This window comes from Ranitomeya imitator, chromosome 4 (genome assembly GCF_032444005.1).
Source record: "Ranitomeya imitator isolate aRanImi1 chromosome 4, aRanImi1.pri, whole genome shotgun sequence".
Taxonomy (NCBI): Eukaryota; Metazoa; Chordata; class Amphibia; order Anura; family Dendrobatidae; genus Ranitomeya; species Ranitomeya imitator.
In genome coordinates this window covers 484060333-484078636 of record NC_091285.1, presented here as the reverse complement: position 1 = coordinate 484078636, position 18304 = coordinate 484060333, and the positions used below count along the sequence as shown (strand labels likewise).

The 18304-nt window shown below is 41.1% G+C and overlaps 1 protein-coding gene across 1 annotated transcript in view; it reads right to left on the bottom strand.

Moving 5' to 3' along the window:
* Window positions 1–5973: 5973 nt before the first annotated feature.
* Window positions 5974–18304, bottom strand: part of PRTG (protogenin) — a 217007-nt gene continuing 204676 nt past the window's right edge. The window contains exons 17-20 of the mRNA XM_069765951.1: window positions 16950–17064; window positions 13130–13295; window positions 9285–9389; window positions 5974–8084 (exon numbers count right to left, since the gene is read on the bottom strand). Of these exons, the coding sequence (XP_069622052.1) occupies window positions 7785–8084; window positions 9285–9389; window positions 13130–13295; window positions 16950–17064 (686 nt within the window). The 3' untranslated portion in view covers window positions 5974–7784. The remainder of the gene's footprint in view (window positions 8085–9284; window positions 9390–13129; window positions 13296–16949; window positions 17065–18304) is intronic.

Below are 18304 nucleotides of genomic sequence, written 5' to 3'. Positions count from 1 at the left end.
CTGGCCTTAAAGTGGTAATAGTTTTCCTAATGGCATAAAGCCTGTATTTTTAATAACCCTTGAGACTTGATTTCATGTGAACACATAATCACAATTAATAGTAGGAAATGTTTCACAGGTGCCAGCATTTCATAAAATAATTTACATCGTATCCAGCTTAATTATATAGGACACTAAGGATTCGGTCACTAGCAATTGATGAAAATATATCCCGGTTCTACAGTGATTGCGGCAAAAAACAAAATACTGTGGTCGCAACGTGTGAACATCGTTACGTGAGCGCATTCTTGGTCTGTATGACACACTTGCATGAACGAGCCCTCATCTCTAGTTCTGAAGATGCTCTAACAATGTAAAACTATGTTCCAGAAAAATGCTGTTTTTCAGGGACATTATGAGCTGAATTCACAAACAAATCTTTATGTAGATATGTAGACATAACACCTTTTACATACAAACCAAAACCCAAGGACACGGGCTGGGTGACGATGCCAGAATATACACAAATAATAGTCCGGCTTTATCCAGAGGATTCACAGCTAGTTCATGGAAAGTTCATTACACATTTATGAGAGAGACACACATGAACTTGTAGGTTTCCATTACTGCCAGAGCCAAATGATAGGAGATAATGATTTGCCCTAATCTACATATGCACTTTGACCAAATACAGTTTTTTTTGTCATTTTTGAGGAACACTGAATACAATACCGTATATCTGCATAATAATATATATGTGCTCAAATATGTTGTAATTCTTGCCTGAAACCTAGTGCAGACAGGAGGTTTTGAAGGGGTGAGACGCTTTGGTTTTAAAGTGCTCACAGTTCCCACCATACCTGATGTTAAACCGGGATGTATGTATAATGGCTGCAGAGAAACTAAACTCCTCTCTGCCTTCCCTCCATAGCTCTGGCAATGATTGATGTGGAAAATGTGAGAATCAAGTATATTGGAGGCTTAGCATTATAGGCGCTCATTCCAAACAGATTTATTCCCAATTATTTTACTTTATGGGGCTGTTGTATTTTCATTGTCACTGTGCTAAGGGGGAAGAATTTCAATAAGAATTTCCTAAAAGAATATGTCACTATGTTTTTGCTACCCCCATCTGAGAGCCGTATGATTTACGGTCAAAGACCCCGATTCCAGCAATGTCACTTACTGGGTTTCTTATGAAGTTTTGATAAAATCACAGATTTAACTGCTGCAGATCTACCAGTTCTCTGAATGCTGAGCTCTGTATAACCCCACCCACATCACTATTTGGCAGCTTTCCGTATGCACTGTGCATAGGCAAAAAGCTGCCAATCAGAGGTGGGGCGGAGTTACAGAGAGCTCACATCTAGCCTTCTAGTGACAATCTCCTGCTGATTAAGTAGCAAAAACTTGTAAACAAGTTCCCTTTAAGAAATTGTTCTATTCATGTGATGCCCTACTAATTTATAAAACGCACCTGAAACCTGAGGATTCTAAACTATTACAGGGCCGCACCCTGTGTCATAGATGGTTGGTTTCTAATAGATTGCTGCAGTATAGGGTATTACCATAATCATGCACAAATGATCTCATTTGCAGGCCCTATGGTCAGGTGCATATCAGTTATAGTAATAGACAGGGAAAAGACTTGCTAGAGACAAAAACAGGTAGTGAAAGCTAAATAAACATTGGAACTAATAGTGTACAATACATATATACACATATATACACCAAACATGGAATCTTCACATATAAAATGAATAAAAAACTAAACAGTAAATAGTTGTAATACAGAGATGTCACTGTCCTTCAAAAGATGAGAGACAACAAAACATGATACCTCTATCACAGTAGTATTGGACTGAAGGGAACTCTAGTTATAATTGCTAAACCTATGGGCCCCAAACAATAAAAATCCAACAGAACTGTAAAGCTACTGCCTGTACGGTATATACAACATGGCGTCAATTCATCTCTTGAAGGTTTAGTTACACGAATTGACATATTGGTGGAACACAAACACTGTGATAAGACTAATAAGTCAATTTTACCTAGAAATGGTTCTTTAGTATATAAACAATACATTTGGCCAACATGAGCAATATATGTATAAAGTCTCATCATCTGATGAATATGCAGGAGATGACCATAAATATCTTTGGTATAAATTGTTAATCAAGGAAGGAAATGTTCACGGGAATAATTAGCACAACATAAAGCAGCCATTTATCACCTAATCAGAATGAGTGGTATGGTGCAGCAGAGAACCACAATATCATATTATGGAGTGTGATTAGGGAATTTTTTCTCTGGTTTAGAAAAAAAAATAAAATAAAACCAAAAAACAGCAACACAATTGGTGCAGAGCAAAACTGAAATGATGTGAGGTTTTGAACTCTGCTGCCCCATTTCACCTTTAGGTTATGTTCACACAGTTTTCTTCACAAGTTTTTGGAGCAGAAACGCTTTAAAATAATCCCAGAAAACCCTTTGTTGTTTTTAGTGTTTTCTCAGGGGGATAAGAACTGACAAGCAGGTGTTCTGCCTGGAGTCGCCTCAGAGCAATCACCAATTGCTCCTATCGGCCGTTCTGCCGCTTCACTTGACCTCACGTCTACAGAGCAGCTTTTACTCTTTCAGGTTACTCTTTCGAGGGGGTGTAACTGCTGACATCATACTGATTAACACCCAGCTCCCTGCAATTAGGTGGCGGGGATCTGGCTGTCAATCGGCATGACATGGCAGTAACGCCCCATCAACAGAGCAGAGTGGAACAAAGCAGCCTGTCTGTCGACGGGACTGGAAGCTACAGAATCGCCAGCAGATCAGCGCTGGGCACAAAAGGCTAATATTAGGCAACTATCTAAGTTCTTAAGCCCATAAAAAAAAAGTCCCAGAAAACACCTTTAAAGAAACACGAATTTTGATTTGGAAACTGGAGAGTTTCTACTTCAAAAACTCAGGAAAAAAACAAGTGCAACACACACTTAAGAGCAGCTTTTCAAAGCTACATGTACATGATACATAGATGACCTGTAGATTTCTACGACTTAGGAAACACTGATATAAAACTATTCTAAGCTTTAAAAAAAACAAATCATATAGTTTGCTACAAGGATCGATAATTTGGGTTCTTAATAGCAGGTAGAAATAGTAGCCTTCATATGCTATAAACCACTATTCCCGCGGCAAGCCTGCAGAGGATTGTAATATGAAACATTCTCAAAGTCTTCAAAAGAGTTTTACGAGGTCAGATGTTTGGGGCAACACTTGCCATAATACTTGTTTGGTGATATATTGGGAAAAAATCATGAAACATTACTTGCTATCTGGCAGATATAGGACTCAAGGGACCAATGGTCCTTGAAGATGTAAGTAGATGACACTGATGTACGACCATAACCAGCCATTGGTAACGATGCAGCCAGAGCACATTAAATATATATTTCCAATTCCCTCGGGACATTTTCCTCCTGCTGTGAGTTCATCCCTCCATTTTCATAAGATAGGTGGGCACTTATAACTTATGTTTGCTAGACACTACACACAGACATGGCACCTCACATGCCAGATCACAACATTTTGCACACACTTCCCAATAGCAAACCTGTCTCAACGATTAACAAAGTAAAAGTTTATGGTTTTTTCTCTACCCCTGCATATCATCTGGTTAACATTCACGGATGATCACAACATATGAACAGCTGTACACGAAGCATCTAACACTACTCAGTTTTTATAACAAGAGCTGCTTTCTGTACACTAAAATAGCAAGACACGACCCAAAAATACATCTTTGGTTACACTTTTTCCCTTAGTATATAAAGCAATTTGTTCAAAAATAGGTCATTTAATACTGTTATAATAAAGAGCTAATAGCTAAATGCTAAACTTGTAACTTGGAAGTTTTTGGACTTGACTAATTAAAGTCTAAGGTAGTTTAAAATGCATTTCTTCCCAATACAGTCACTACTACTATTTGGCAGCTATGCCAACAGCAAAATAGTAGATTTTTTTTTTCTTTCGGGAAAAAAAAATTCATCCCTTAAGGTTAGTGATGAGCGAAGTCCTTGGATAAGGTGTTATCCAAGCTTGCTCGGTTGCTGACCGTGTGTCTTAGGCGGGCTCGGATAATGCTTTATCCGAGCACATTCGCTCATCACTACTTAACATATATAAAGAACAATCTTTGGCATAAAAAAGCAAATAAAAAGCGAAAAAAGTACAGTTTTTGAAGACTGTATATAAAATTTACCAGTCACATACGCAGTAAAGAGATTATGGGAACTTATTTGTGATAAAGCAAAGTTCAATTCAATAGGTACTAAAGTTCCTAATGAACTTACAAAATATTACTTAACCAAAAATCTGAAATGTCCAATCATGATAGTAAGTACTCACCAATAATTCATACTCTCAGGAGCTGCGGAAGCTGAGATATTGGGGGCCATTCTGCAGGGTCTTTACACTGGAGAGCTGGTTTATGCCTGAAAACTGACACCTCGGAGCACCTTGTTCTTTAGCTATCCATACGGATAATATAGGCTTCCATTACCGGAAAGCAGTTTGAACCCACTTATTTTGAAGGGAGCAGTTCAGGCCCAATCACAAAGAGTCAGGAAAGAGAATGATCGGACAGATTGGTTTCAAACTCCCAATCTTCTTATTCTCCTGCTAGATAAACCGAGTGTTCATGTGTTTGGGGTGGCAGGAAGGAGTGATTAGCCTAAAGCCCCGTTCAGTGGGCAGATATTTCATGTGTACAAGCATCATCGACCTATTGTTTAAATCAGGTTTGTGTGTTAGTGTAATTTTAAACATTTTGCAATCTGTATTAAAAAATGTAAAAAAAAAATCTTGCCAGTTTCACACAGATCTTTGGGGCTTTTTAGACTTTAATTTCCTATTGATTCAGGAAATAACACATGTACATAACCAAAATGGTCTCCTCCAGGGTTGGACTGGCCATCTGGCAAATGTCAGAAGGGCCTATCTGGTCATGGGCTGCCTTGTCTGCTACGTTAACAGAATCGGTGTTCTCAAGACACCCGTACTGTTCAGGGTATGTGCCCACGCTGCGTCCTGGTGTGAAGATTTTTCCGCACTGATTTTGATAAATCCGCAGGGCAAAATCACTGCGTTTTTCCTGCGGATTTATTGTGGATTTTCTGCCGATTTTCCGCGGTTTTTGTGCGGATTCTACTGCGGTTTTACACCTGCGGTTTTTAAATATGGAGCAGGTGTTAAACCGATGCGGATTCCGCACAAAGAATTGACATGCTGCGGAAAATAAACCGCAGCTTTTCCGCACGGTTTTTTCTGCAGCATGTGCACAGCGGTTTTTGTTCTCCATAGGTTAACATGGTACTGTACACCACATGGAAAACTGCTGCGGATCCGCAGCGTCAAAAACGCTGCGGATCCGCAGTAAAAACCGCAACGTGTGCACATACCCTCAGAGTTGTGATGGAGCACAAAGTCGCTCACTCCGTCACTTACCCCAGCAGGCGATTGTAAGCTCTATTGTAAATTGTAAGTTCTCACGAGCAGGGTCGTCTTGTGTTGCTTTAATTATTGTATTGTTAACATTGTTATTTATGACTGTTGTTTGAAGCTGTTAAACTGTAAAGCGCTGCGGAATATGTTGGCGCTATATAAATAAAGATTATTATTATTATTCATGAGGACGGGGACAACATGGGCCTGGGTGTTTTGAAATGCCAGGGCTGAATTTCAGCCCCAGTCCGTACCTGGTCTCCTCCCTTTTGTATTGAAGTGTCCAATGATCCTGTGCAAAGTGTCATTGTGAAGGGAGGCGAAATCACTACCATGAGTGGTGGAACCTGTGTTATCAGCTAAGTATAAAGTGGTTAGCGGTCATTGTAATCTTGCCTGTGATAAGGAGCCTCCTGAAAGAACAGGAAAGTAGGAGTCTATAAAAGCCCAAGTGACCAGGGTTAAAATTGCAGAATTACCAATTTTTTTTTTTTTTTTAACTAAAGATTACCATTTTTTTTTCATACGTGCAACACAACAAACAGATTTAATCAGGACATTTTCTGATGCTAGACTCCCATTAAAGCACATGTGCAGTGTAAGGACTTCTCAGATCCCAGCTTCCTGAAGTAAGAATTTTGGATAGCTGTAAAAAAAAAAATCTTCTGCTTCCACATCTTTCATCTTAACTATCAGGTGTTAAGCGCCTTATAGACATTAAGAATGCAGGATGAACAATATAACTTCTTCAGGACTTGTCCAAAGTGTCTGGCAACTGCTCCCTTTCTCCTCCATGGAAGAAGACACAACCAGACATGAAGGAATCGTCCCCTAGATGGCTGATAGAAGCAATGTCCTGCACATACTGAATGCCTACAGAAGGCTTTGGGTCTCATTTTTCGCCATGTTATCTTATCAAAGCGTCAAGCGTGACAGGTAATCTTTTGTAATGTAGCTAAGTAAATGACCTACTTCATCTCCTTTCAAAATCAAATATGAGCATGATACCCTGTAACATTTGCCCCATATATTTATGGGATAGACACAAAAAAACACTATTCCCTGAGTCCAGGAAATGCACATAAATGTAAAAAAGAGGTAGTATAAAACAGGAATTGTAAAGGCAACATTCAGTAATAGCCATGTCATTTTCTAAAACCTCTGCCTAACACTGAATCAGCAATGAACAGTCTAATTGCTGGTTTTTACACCATCCACTGAAAAGAAGTGAAAGGGCTGTTGTAAAAAAAAGAAAACTGATCCCCCTCTGTCAACCTGAGACTCAGTAGAAACATGTATTTTACATCTTTTAAATAGCAAAAAAATATATAAATACATTGACTAGTGTCTACATGTAATTTCCCCCATCATTGTAGGGATCACTGGTGGATGTCCAGTGCCAGTGTAGTGTTACACAGGTAGCAGATGTGACCAATGGCCTGGGTAGCATGGGTACACTCAGTACAGAAGAGTATAGGTAGACCACTGCCTCATTACTCAGCATCTGTAAACAGCAAGATGAGTGGGATTTAATAGTTTCCAATATATTTCTAGGATTTAAGGCATCTCGTCATCGTCCTGAGTGATGTCCTGAATTCCTTGCAGTAAGGCCGTTCTGTGTAACTGAGATACTTGAAGGCACAGTTGTTACAAGGTAGTGACTGTTCATGAGAAAGGTTGGTCTCCTTAAAGACACATATAGAGGTAGTCATCAATTCATTAAGGTAGAGATGGTTCATAGCATTATCCATTTGTAATACATTAACAGAGCTTTACAAAATGCCATGTAACGGGTGTTGCCTTTACAACTCCTTAAGTAACACATTCATCATACATAAAAAGCAGTAATAATAAAAAAAAACCCACAAACATACATACATTTAGGAAGTACCTTGGATGAAGGTTAAGGGGAGACAAACAAACACAAATGTGGGTAAAGCAGCGAAATGAAGTCCATGATGTGACCAGCTGAGGTAGACATAAATCAAAGAGACTGCTTGACGTCCCTTTACAACAAAGACAAATGGCACAAAACCTGGAGAGTTTAAGAGCCATTCACCATCCAGCAAAGCAACCTTCAATGTCAATAGATTTACTCTGCGAAACATTCTGCAGGAAAATGATAGATTTGATCTGACACCAGATTTCACAAACTTTTTTTTGTTTGCTCTGTCATTGTCCTTCGAACAGGCACCAATGGCTGGAATATCTGGCTTGAGGAATTTTTCTTTTCTTGAAATGTTTAGGAAATATGGATAATTTGAGGTATTGAGGAAATGAGCTCCTCAAGAATGGACACTGGGAGGCTTTCAGTGTTTGCTTAAGGCAGAGTCCTTTACACATTCTTCAACACTGAATGAGTGGGGTGTGTGCGGTGAGGTACTGATAACCGAGCAGAGTTGAATTTCATCAGTAGACTCATGGGAATACCGTCCAGAATCACTGGTTTCATGGCTCTCCTCACTGTTCCCAGAATGTTCTGTGTCTGCTATTATGCTATGTCGCATCTGGAATGTGCCAGGATGACCAGGTGATGTAGGAGACCCGTCTTCTCCCCTCAGGACCGTTGTGCCAGGACAATATACAGAGGTCTTAATTTTTCTTTTGTACTGCATAAATATATATATATAGATATAATTTAGTATAATGCACTATTTTATATATAAATACACACATGTATTAAAGAGGCGATCCACTACGTTCTATAAAGGTACCTTCACAATGAACAACATTACAACGATAACGATAGCGATCCGTGACGTTGCAGTGTCCTGGATAGCGATATCGTTGTGTTTGACACGCAGCAGCGATCAGGATCCTGCTGTGATATCGTTGGTCGGAGCCAGAAGGCCAGAACTTTATTTCGTCGCTGGATCACCCGCTGACATCGCTGAATCGGCGTGTGACGCCGATCCAGCGATGTGTTCACTGGTAACCAGGGTAAATATCGGGTTACTAAGCGCAGGGCCTCGCTTAGTAACCCGATGTTTACCCTGGTTACCATTGTAAATGTAAAAAACAACAAAACACATACTCACATTCTGGTGCCTGTCACGTCCCCCGGCGTCCGTTTCCCTGCACTCCCCCTGCATCCTGTGTCAGCGCCGGCCGGACGTAAAGCAGAGCACAGCGGTGACGTCACCGCTCTGCTTTACGGCCGGCGCTTACACAGGATGCAGGAGGAGTGCAGGGAAGCGGACGCCGGGGACGTGACAGGCACCGGAATGTTAGGATGTGTTTTTTTTTTTTTTTTACATTTACAACGGTAACCAGGGTAAACATCGGGTTACTAAGCGCGGCCCTGTGCTTAGTAACCCGATGTTTACCCTGGTTACCCGGGGACTTTGGCATCGTTGGTCGCTGGAGAGCTGTCTGTGTGACAGCTCTCCAGCGACCACACAAGGACTTTCCAACGATCACGGCCAGGTCGTATCGCTGGTCGTGATCGTTGGAAAGTTGCCGAGTGTGACGGTACCTTAATGCGCCCATCAATTTACACCTTTTAACGGAGTGTGAAACGTCACTCACAACCCAGTCAATTGGGGGGGGTGGGGGGGAATGCGAGCCACTGGGTCACGCCTGGGTAAATCCAAGAAATTCTTAAGTTGACATGTTATCAGCGGATGTCAGCGATGCCCTCTGCCAAGGTCACGTGATGTGGACTGAGTGACCAGTGATAGTGCCACTCACAGACACCTATGGCGGCAGCAGGTAGTTACACAAATACTTCCTTAAAAGGTGTAATTCGATAAAGGCTTCATACAATGTAACAGGCCACCTCTTTAAACATTGTCACCATAAACGCTTACTTGTCCTGCATGGTCTTTAGCCTTGCCCTTGAAAAAGAACCATTTTTTCTTTGTGCTTTGCTTGACAATTGGTCCATATCCATTAATGATTAAATCTGAACCACCCTGCAATAAAAAAATGCATTTTAACATACTTTTAAATATTCTCTAAAGCAGATAAATTACAAGATGCAGTCTGCAAATGGGATCCATACTAATGACCAGTGGTCGCCAACTGTTAAGTCGCATTTATACTAGCCAATAATCGTTGAGACAAATGTTAATGACCCATTATTTATGATAAGTGGGTAATGTTGAACAACTGGTCGATGTTTAAAAAATATAAATAAATGCTTGTTCATTGTGAATCAAATAGTTTAGGCGAGTTAAAAAATTCTCGTTCATCTTTCGAAAAGTGTGTAATGTAAAATGGAGATTGTTCACTTAAAACACAATGCACGATGATCGATGTTACCATGTACAGTGGGGCAAAAAAGTATTTAGTCAGTCAGCAATAGTGCAAGTTCCACCACTTAAAAAGATGAGAGGCGTCTGTAATTTATATCATAGGTAGACCTCAACTATGGGAGACAAACTGAGAAAAAAAAATCCAGAAAATCACATTGTCTATTTTTTTAACAATTTATTTGCATATTATGGTGGAAAATAAGTATTTGGTCAGAAACAAAATTTCATCTCAATACTTTGTAATATATCCTTTGTTGGCAATGACAGAGGTCAAACGTTTTCTGTAAGTCTTCACAAGGTTGCCACACACTGTTGTTGGTATGTTGGCCCATTCCTCCATGCAGATCTCCTCTAGAGCAGTGATGTTTTTGGCTTTTCGCTTGGCAACACAGACTTTCAACTCCCTCCAAAGGTTTTCTATAGGGTTGAGATTTGGAGACTGGCTAGGCCACTCCAGGACCTTGAAATGCTTCTTACGAAGCCACTCCTTCGTTGCCCTGGCGGTGTGCTTTGGATCATTGTCATGTTGAAAGACCCAGCCACGTTTCATCTTCAATGCCCTTGCTGATGGAAGGAGGTTTGCACTCAAAATCTCACGATACATGGCCCCATTCATTCTTTCATGTACCCGGATCAGTCGTCCTAGCCCCTTTGCAGAGAAACAGCCCCAAAGCATGATGTTTCCACCACCATGCTTTACAGTAGGTATGGTGTTTGATGGATGCAACTCAGTATTCTTTTTCCTCCAAACACGACAAGTTGTGTTTCTACCAAACAGTTCCAGTTTGGTTTCATCAGACCATAGGACATTCTCCCAAAACTCCTCTGGATCATCCAAATGCTCTCTAGCAAACTTCAGACGGGCCCGGACATGTACTGGCTTAAGCAGTGGGACACGTCTGGCACTGCAGGATCTGAGTCCATGGTGGCATAGTGTGTTACTTATGGTAGGCCTTGTTACATTGGTCCCAGCTCTCTGCAGTTCATTCACTAGGTCCCCCCACGTGGTTCTGGGATTTTTGCTCACCGTTCTTGTGATCATTCTGACCCCACGGGGTGGGATTTTGCGTGGAGCCCCAGATCAAAGGAGATTATCAGTGGTCTTGTATGTCTTCCATTTTCTAATTATTGCTCCCACTGTTGATTTCTTCACTCCAAGCTGGTTGGCTATTGCAGATTCAGTCTTCCCAGCCTGGTGCAGGGCTACAATTTTGTTTCTGGCGTCCTTTGACAGCTCTTTGGTCTTCACCATAGTGGAGTTTGGAGTCAGACTGTTTGAGGGTGTGCACAGGTGTCTTTTTATACTGATAACAAGTTTAAACAGGTGCCATTACTACAGGTAATGAGTGGAGGAAAGAGGAGACTCTTAAAGAAGAAGTTACAGGTCTGTGAGAGCCAGAAATCTTGATTGTTTGTTTCTGACCAAATACTTATTTTCCACCATAATATGCAAATAAATTGTTAAAAACACAGACAATGTGATTTTCTGGATTTTTTTTTCTCAGTTTGTCTCCCATAGTTGAGGTCTACCTATGATGTAAATTTCAGACGCCTCTCATCTTTTTAAGTGGTGGAACTTGCACTATTGCTGACTGACTAAATACTTTTTTGCCCCACTGTAACTATCACTTTTCAACCGTTTAATTCATGATTTTCATCCTACAGAAACCTAATCGCATTGTTCATGATTTAAACCACACATGTCAATCTCTGGACAGCAGGGCGAGTATAATTGGCCCGCAACTCTGGGCGGGTGCCTTGCATCACACTTTCAACTGTATTGGCATCATAGATGCCGATATAGTTAAAGGCAATGATGAAAGAGGGAGAAGTCAGCTGACGCTTTCTCCGCCATCATTCTCCCTCTGTGTCTGACATTGCAGTGCAAAAGCCGTATTGACATCATTATTTTGCGCCAGCTGTGCTGAGCAGCGAAAAGCTTCAGAGCGCTCAATGCAGAGACTGGAGCAGTGGAAGACAGAGGAGAGGTTAATCATTTTTTTCATGTGGTGCCCATTACGCTGTATGGAGGACTATGTGCGGGCAATTATATTGTATGAAAGGCAATGTGGGTCCCTTATATTGTATGATGGACTATGTGGAGACATTATATTGTATGGAAGGCAATGTAGGGTCCATTATACTGTATGGATAACTAGGTGGGGCCATTATACTGTATGTAAAACTAGGTGGGCACATTATACAGTATGAAAGGCAATGTGGGCACATTATACAGTATGAAAGGCAATGTGGGGCTCATTATGCTGTATGGAAGGCAATGTAGGGCCATTATACTATATAGAAGGCAATGTGGAACCCATTATACTGCATTTAGGACTGTGTGGGGCCATAATACTGTATAGAGTGTTAGGTGGGGGGCCATTACACTGTATGGAAAACAATGCAGGTCCAATTATAGTGTATGGAGGACTTTGAGGGGTCCATTATACTATGTGGAGGGCTGTGTGGGGCCCACTATACTGTGCAGAGGGCTGTGTGGGGACTACAGTTGGGGCATCATACTGTGATGGAGTCACCATACTTTTCCGGTGGGTTCAGGAGGGGGGTACAGTATTGTTATCATACCGTGTGTGTGAATGGTACTATGGAGGAATTCACTATGGAGGTATCTTACTGTGTTTGGGGGGAACTTTTGTTTTTAGACTTTAGCATCTGATTATTCAGGGTTTTTCATCCTTTGTTATTACATATTAAATTAGGCCTTTGGCCATATGCTTTCGCTGCTCTTACATGACATATTACTCTAGTATACCCCATTTGTGATGTGTGTATTTTATTCTAAGAATTAAAATGTACTTTGTTTGTGGGACAACCCCTGTAAGTTGGATGCAATAGGGAAAAGGTTCATTGTTACATTGCATACTCCTGGCTCCATGGACCAACCTTCCTCAATACACTTGCATTATGGGAGGCCGCACGTGTCATGCGCCTTCTGTTCCCAGCACCAAAGGAACCTCACAGTGCGTGCACTGTGAGGATTCATAACTTGACAACCACGAAAAAAGTGACTGCAGACTTGTAGCCTAAAAACAAACAACCCCTTTAAATTTAAATCTAGATCTAGATCATATGCTAGCAAACAGACTAACAATTTTTTTTCAATTTTTATTATTTATTTTTAATAAATTATGACATTTATTTAAAGTTATACTGAGGAAAAAGTAAAGGTAAGGAAGGATGCAAGCTCACTTCTCCACTGCCACTTTGCTGTAATTCTTGACTTCTTTTCTTTCAGAGAATAACTGAATATTGGAGAATTATTATGCAGTTACCTAATATTTTACTGAGAGGCCCTCACAGCTTTTAGTACTGTGCTATATCGAAAATTTACCACTCAATTTTATTAAGAAAATCTGATTGTACATCTGAAAACAAACCTTTGTATCTATGTAGTGATTTACTTGAACAGTAGGGATTAAGGGATCTGCATTTTCTTCAATTTGATGCATGGCTTTGCTCTCTTGAGTCTCATGAGCAATTAAGGTAGTCGAATTAGGTGTTCCATCATTTCCTTGCTGAGCAATCTTTGCAATGGAAGCTTTCCTGCAGGTCAGATAGATACAATCTCTCTTACTATGGACAGATCAGATTTTTTTATGATTGATTTGGAGAAAAAAAAATACTGCTGTATTCCACCTATGAAGTCTAAATTCACCCATCACCCATTAGTTATAACAGTGGTAATCAATGTGACCTATAAGTCATACTTAAAAAGAATTTCTCTTTTACATTATATGAAGTCCCTTAAAGAGGTTGTCGACTACTTTTACATTAATGGCCTATCCTTAGGATTGGTTATCAAAGTCTGATCGGTTGGGTTCGGACACCCGGCAGCCCCACTGATCAGCTGATATCGGCGTTGGCGGAATATCGGTGTTGGCGGACAGAAATACTTGTAGAGCTGGCTGTCTTTTGATAGTGGCCGAGGTAGGGTACTGCAAATCCTCCGCCTACTCAAATGAATAGGAGGCAGATGTGAAGTACCCTGTGGTGGCCACAATCAGAAGACAGCCAGCTCTGCAAGTAAGTAGTTCCAGCCGTCGCCACCGATAGCAGCTGATCAGCGGGGGTGCCAGGTGTTGGACCCCAACCGATCAGACTTTGATGACCTATCCTAAGGATAGGACATCAATGAAAAAGTAGTTGACAACCTCTTTCATACTGGTTTCAGATACTTCTGAATTATATTGATCTTCAGCACAGGTAACACATGCTACGTGACAACCACAAATACCCATCACTACAGCCACCATAGATGTTGCCTTTGATCTATCCACTGGCTCACCCACTGATCTTCTCTGTAACCCTGCTCACAATACATTTTATATTTGAGTTGGGGACCCTGTAGACGTTCAAATTATAGGGGATTCCAGGAAGAAATCTGGCCAGTAGTTGGGAATGTAATGAAAGAATTCAGTAGTACTCACCCACTGAATCCCTAACTTTTCCATTGTCATTGCTCCTGTAGTCCCTACAGGTTCTGCAGTAATGACATCCTATCCCATTATTCAAGTGACCGCTGCAGCTAAACACTGGCCTCAGTACTCACGTTCCAAGGTCAGCGATTGGCTACAGTGATCACATGAATGATTAATAGCACATAATGACTATGGGACCATCAGAGTTATAGCACTAAAGCAGAGGGGGTTTAACAGGTAAGTCATGGTTAGTGCAAGTATAGACCTAGTTTCTTAAAAACCTGCAAGAGCCTTTTAATTTGTATAAAAGAATGAAGACTCTGCATCTGACAATTTATTATTGCAATTATATTACATAGAAAACAATTAATTCCACAGGTTGTTACCCTTGTTCTAAAGACCTACAGAGGGTGGCCATAGATTTCTACCCTGTCTTACAAGGGTGTTCACACAGGCCAGAAGTTGTGCTTCTTTATCGGGTTTACAAAGTAAGGGTAATTTCACACAGGGCGTTTTTGCTGTGTTTTTTTTCTGCAGCACTACCTGATCATCTTGGCAGGAAAGAAGCTGCGCCAAAAACGCAGGTTTAGGTGCGTTTTTTGCCGTATTTTTTCTCTCTTTGTGCATGCCAATAAAGTTGAGTGTACACAGAAAAAAAATAACTTCCTGTAGATAGAATGGATAGATTGCTAGAATAGAATTGATAGAATAGATAGATAATTTACCTGCGGTAGCCTCTTCCCTGGTATTTTTCCACAGTGCAGAGGTTACCTCAGGTCAGGCTGTGAGGGAGAGCAGGCTCGGTGACGTCACCGCTAGTTACTGAGCCTGCGCCCGCTCATTCATTCCCCAGTAGCTTACAGACGGGAGCGGTCGCATTAGTAGCGCTCCCGGCTGTAAGCTTAATCTCCCCCAGATTCTGCGTGGGACACTCGTTATATTGGACTACGATGGATCAGGGAATATATTGTTGGTTTATTATTTTATTTTTATTACAGAAGATCGATTGCTTTGCATCCATCCATGGCAGAACAATAAAAAGATGGTCAAAACTGTGTGGTGTTTTATTTCATTAAAAGACTTTTTTCTGCATGTGTGTGTTTATTTAACCCTTTAACTACTATAGGATTAGTAATGGATAGGAGTCGAATTGACACCTCTCCATTACTAAAGGTACCTTCACACAGAGCAACTTTCCAACGATCACGACCAGCGATACGACCTGGCCGTGATAGTTGGTAAGTCGTTGTGTGGTCGCTGGAGAGCTGTCACACAGACAGCTCTCCAGCGACCAACGGTGCCGAAGTCCCCGGGTAACCAGGGTAAACATCGGGTTACTGTGCTTCACGGCCAGCACTCACAGTCAGTGTGGGAAGCTGACGGCAGGGGACCTGACAGACACCGGAATGTGAGTATGTAGTGTTTTTTTTTTTTAATACTTTTACAATGGTAACCAGGGTAACTATCGGGTTACTAAGCGCGGCCCTGCGCTTAGTAACCCGATGTTTACCCTGGTTACCATTGTAAAAGTAAAAAAAAAAAAAAACACTCCATACTCAAATAAAATAAAGTTCTGGACTTCTAGCTCCGACCAGCGATGTCACAGCAGGATCCTGATCGCTGCTGCGTGTCAAACACAAAGAGATCGCTATCCAGGACGCTGCAACGTCACGGATCGCTATCGTTCTCGTTCAAAAGTTGCTCAGTGTGAAGGTACCTTTAGCTGGCTTAATGTCACCTTATAATAGCATAATTAACCCCTCATCACCCTGCTTGTCACTGCTACAGGGCAAGTGGGAAGAGCTGGGCAAAGCGCCAGAATTGGCGCATCTAATAGATGCGCCTTTCCAGGGCAGCTGTGAGCTGCTATTTTTAGGTTGGGGGGCCTATATCAATGGCCTCTTACCAGCCTGAGAGTACCAGCCCCCAGCTGTGAGCTTTAGCAAGGCTGGTATTCTCAAAAATGGGGGGGACCCCACGCCATTTATTTAAATTATTTAATTAAATAATTTTTTTTAAAAAGCGTGAGGACCCCTCTATTCTTGATAACTAGCCTTGCTGAAGCGGACAGCCCCCAGCTGTGAGTTTTGTCTGGCTGGTTATCAAAATTAGAGGGGACACCATGCAGTTTTTTTTCTTTTAATTATTTATTTATAGCGCAGGAGCGGCAGATGAATACTCCCATCCGCCACTCCTGCCGTCACTGTAATTAGCGGCTGTAAATGTCAGATGATGGGAGCAGTAGTCCACCAGACACCAGTGATTGGAGGTGACGTTTACACCTCCGGTCACAGCTGAGCGCTCCCGCTGTCTTCTGACAGCGTGGGAAGCGCGACTCTCTGATTGGTGGGGATAATTTTCCCGCCGATCAGAAGCGTTGTTTGCTGCGCTGTCACATCCGGCTGTCATTGACTTTTCTGCAGCAAATACGCTGCAATAAAAGTCATCTTTGCGTATCTGCATCGTTTTTTTCACCATCCATTCAAGTTAATGGGTGGAAAACACTGGAAAAACGCTGAAAGAAGTGACATGCCTTATGTTAAAAAAACGCTGCAAAGCACAAAATATGGATCACACAAAAACCCAATGTGTGCATAAGATTTCTGAAATCTCATAGGCTTTGCTGGTACTGTAAAAAGTAGCTGAAAATTAGCATAAAAAAACGCAGCAAAAAAGCCCTGAGTGAGCTTACCTTAATACATAATCTTACCAACAACAATGAAATGAGACAAACCATAAGATTCCACCCCAACTCTTTAGCCATACTCCTCATACAAACCTGGCTTTGCTGCGGCATATCAATATGAGCACACAGATTAGGATACAAGTCAGTGCGATGCACACTCCCACAACTATTCCGGTCATGGATTTCTGGTCCAGATGATAAAAGTAATCTGCAACAAATATATAATTAAACGTCTAACATCCAGACATAAATCAAGTAAAGGTAAAATTACAGTGTGCATCTCCTCAATGTATACAGTTTAGTATTAAAACAGTGAAAAAGACAGATGACAACAATGCCCTGGAAGTGTTACTTTAAAGAGAATCTGTCACCAGGTTTATGACACCTAATCGAAGAACAAAATATGGTGAGACAGAGATCCTAATTCCAGCGGTGAATCACTTACAGGGCTGCTTGCTGTAGTTTAGTGATAATCTACTAATAATAAGATAGTGATTTTATCAAGAGTACTAGCAAACCTGCTGTCATCCAGTCCTCTGTGTAACCCCACCAACTGATTGGCGCTGTCTATGGACAGTATACGTTGAAAGATGTCAATCAGTAATAAGGTCTGTAAAGAGCTGTGAAATTAAATGGCGCTACATAGACAAGTAAAATAAATAAGATTGCAAGTTAGTAAAAAAATAAGTTAAAATATGTGTTAAGTTACTGAGCTGTTCAGTTTTGCGGAATCCCTAGCTTCAGTTTCTGATTGCTAGTTATTGGGAGATGGTGTGTAACAGAAGACCCAGCAGAGTCACATACAGCCTTGGTAATGAAATTATTTTTGTGTGTCCCTTTATTGGAAATGTTGGCACCATAACAGTTATGGCAGCCACAGTTACTTATTGCCCTTGCTACACCATTATGCCTTCTTCATATGTGACCAGGCAGTTCTCCACCTGTGCTCTGTGTTAAGAGTGGAGATAAGCCCTACATGAGCTAGTAGCACCAATCAATCTTCACAGGTCCATATAAAACTTGCTAATGAAAATGTAGCTAGAAAACTAGTGACGGGCAAAAGTGAATCATAAATTGCTATGAAGGTGGTTTTCCATTTTTATGTTTAAACCTGCAACAGAACAGCCTGACATCGACATCTGCTTGAGATCACAATCAACTGTTTAGCCGCCACTGACCTACATACTGAATAAATGATAAATGTATCTTGTTTCATGAAGCCTTTAGATGTATGTATTGAAACACATTTATGAACATATATATTGTATTGTTAAAGCACCACTCTAGCGTTTGGTGTTTTTATTATTTCACTACCTGAGTGGTTTCACGAATGCAAGTATCCTACTCCTAGTAAGATAAAGACCTGACCCTGCCTTCTTCTGTTATTGGCGGCACTCTGGTCGTCTTCTACAAATTGTGTCCTTCCCGATCACTAGTGTTTCCAGAGT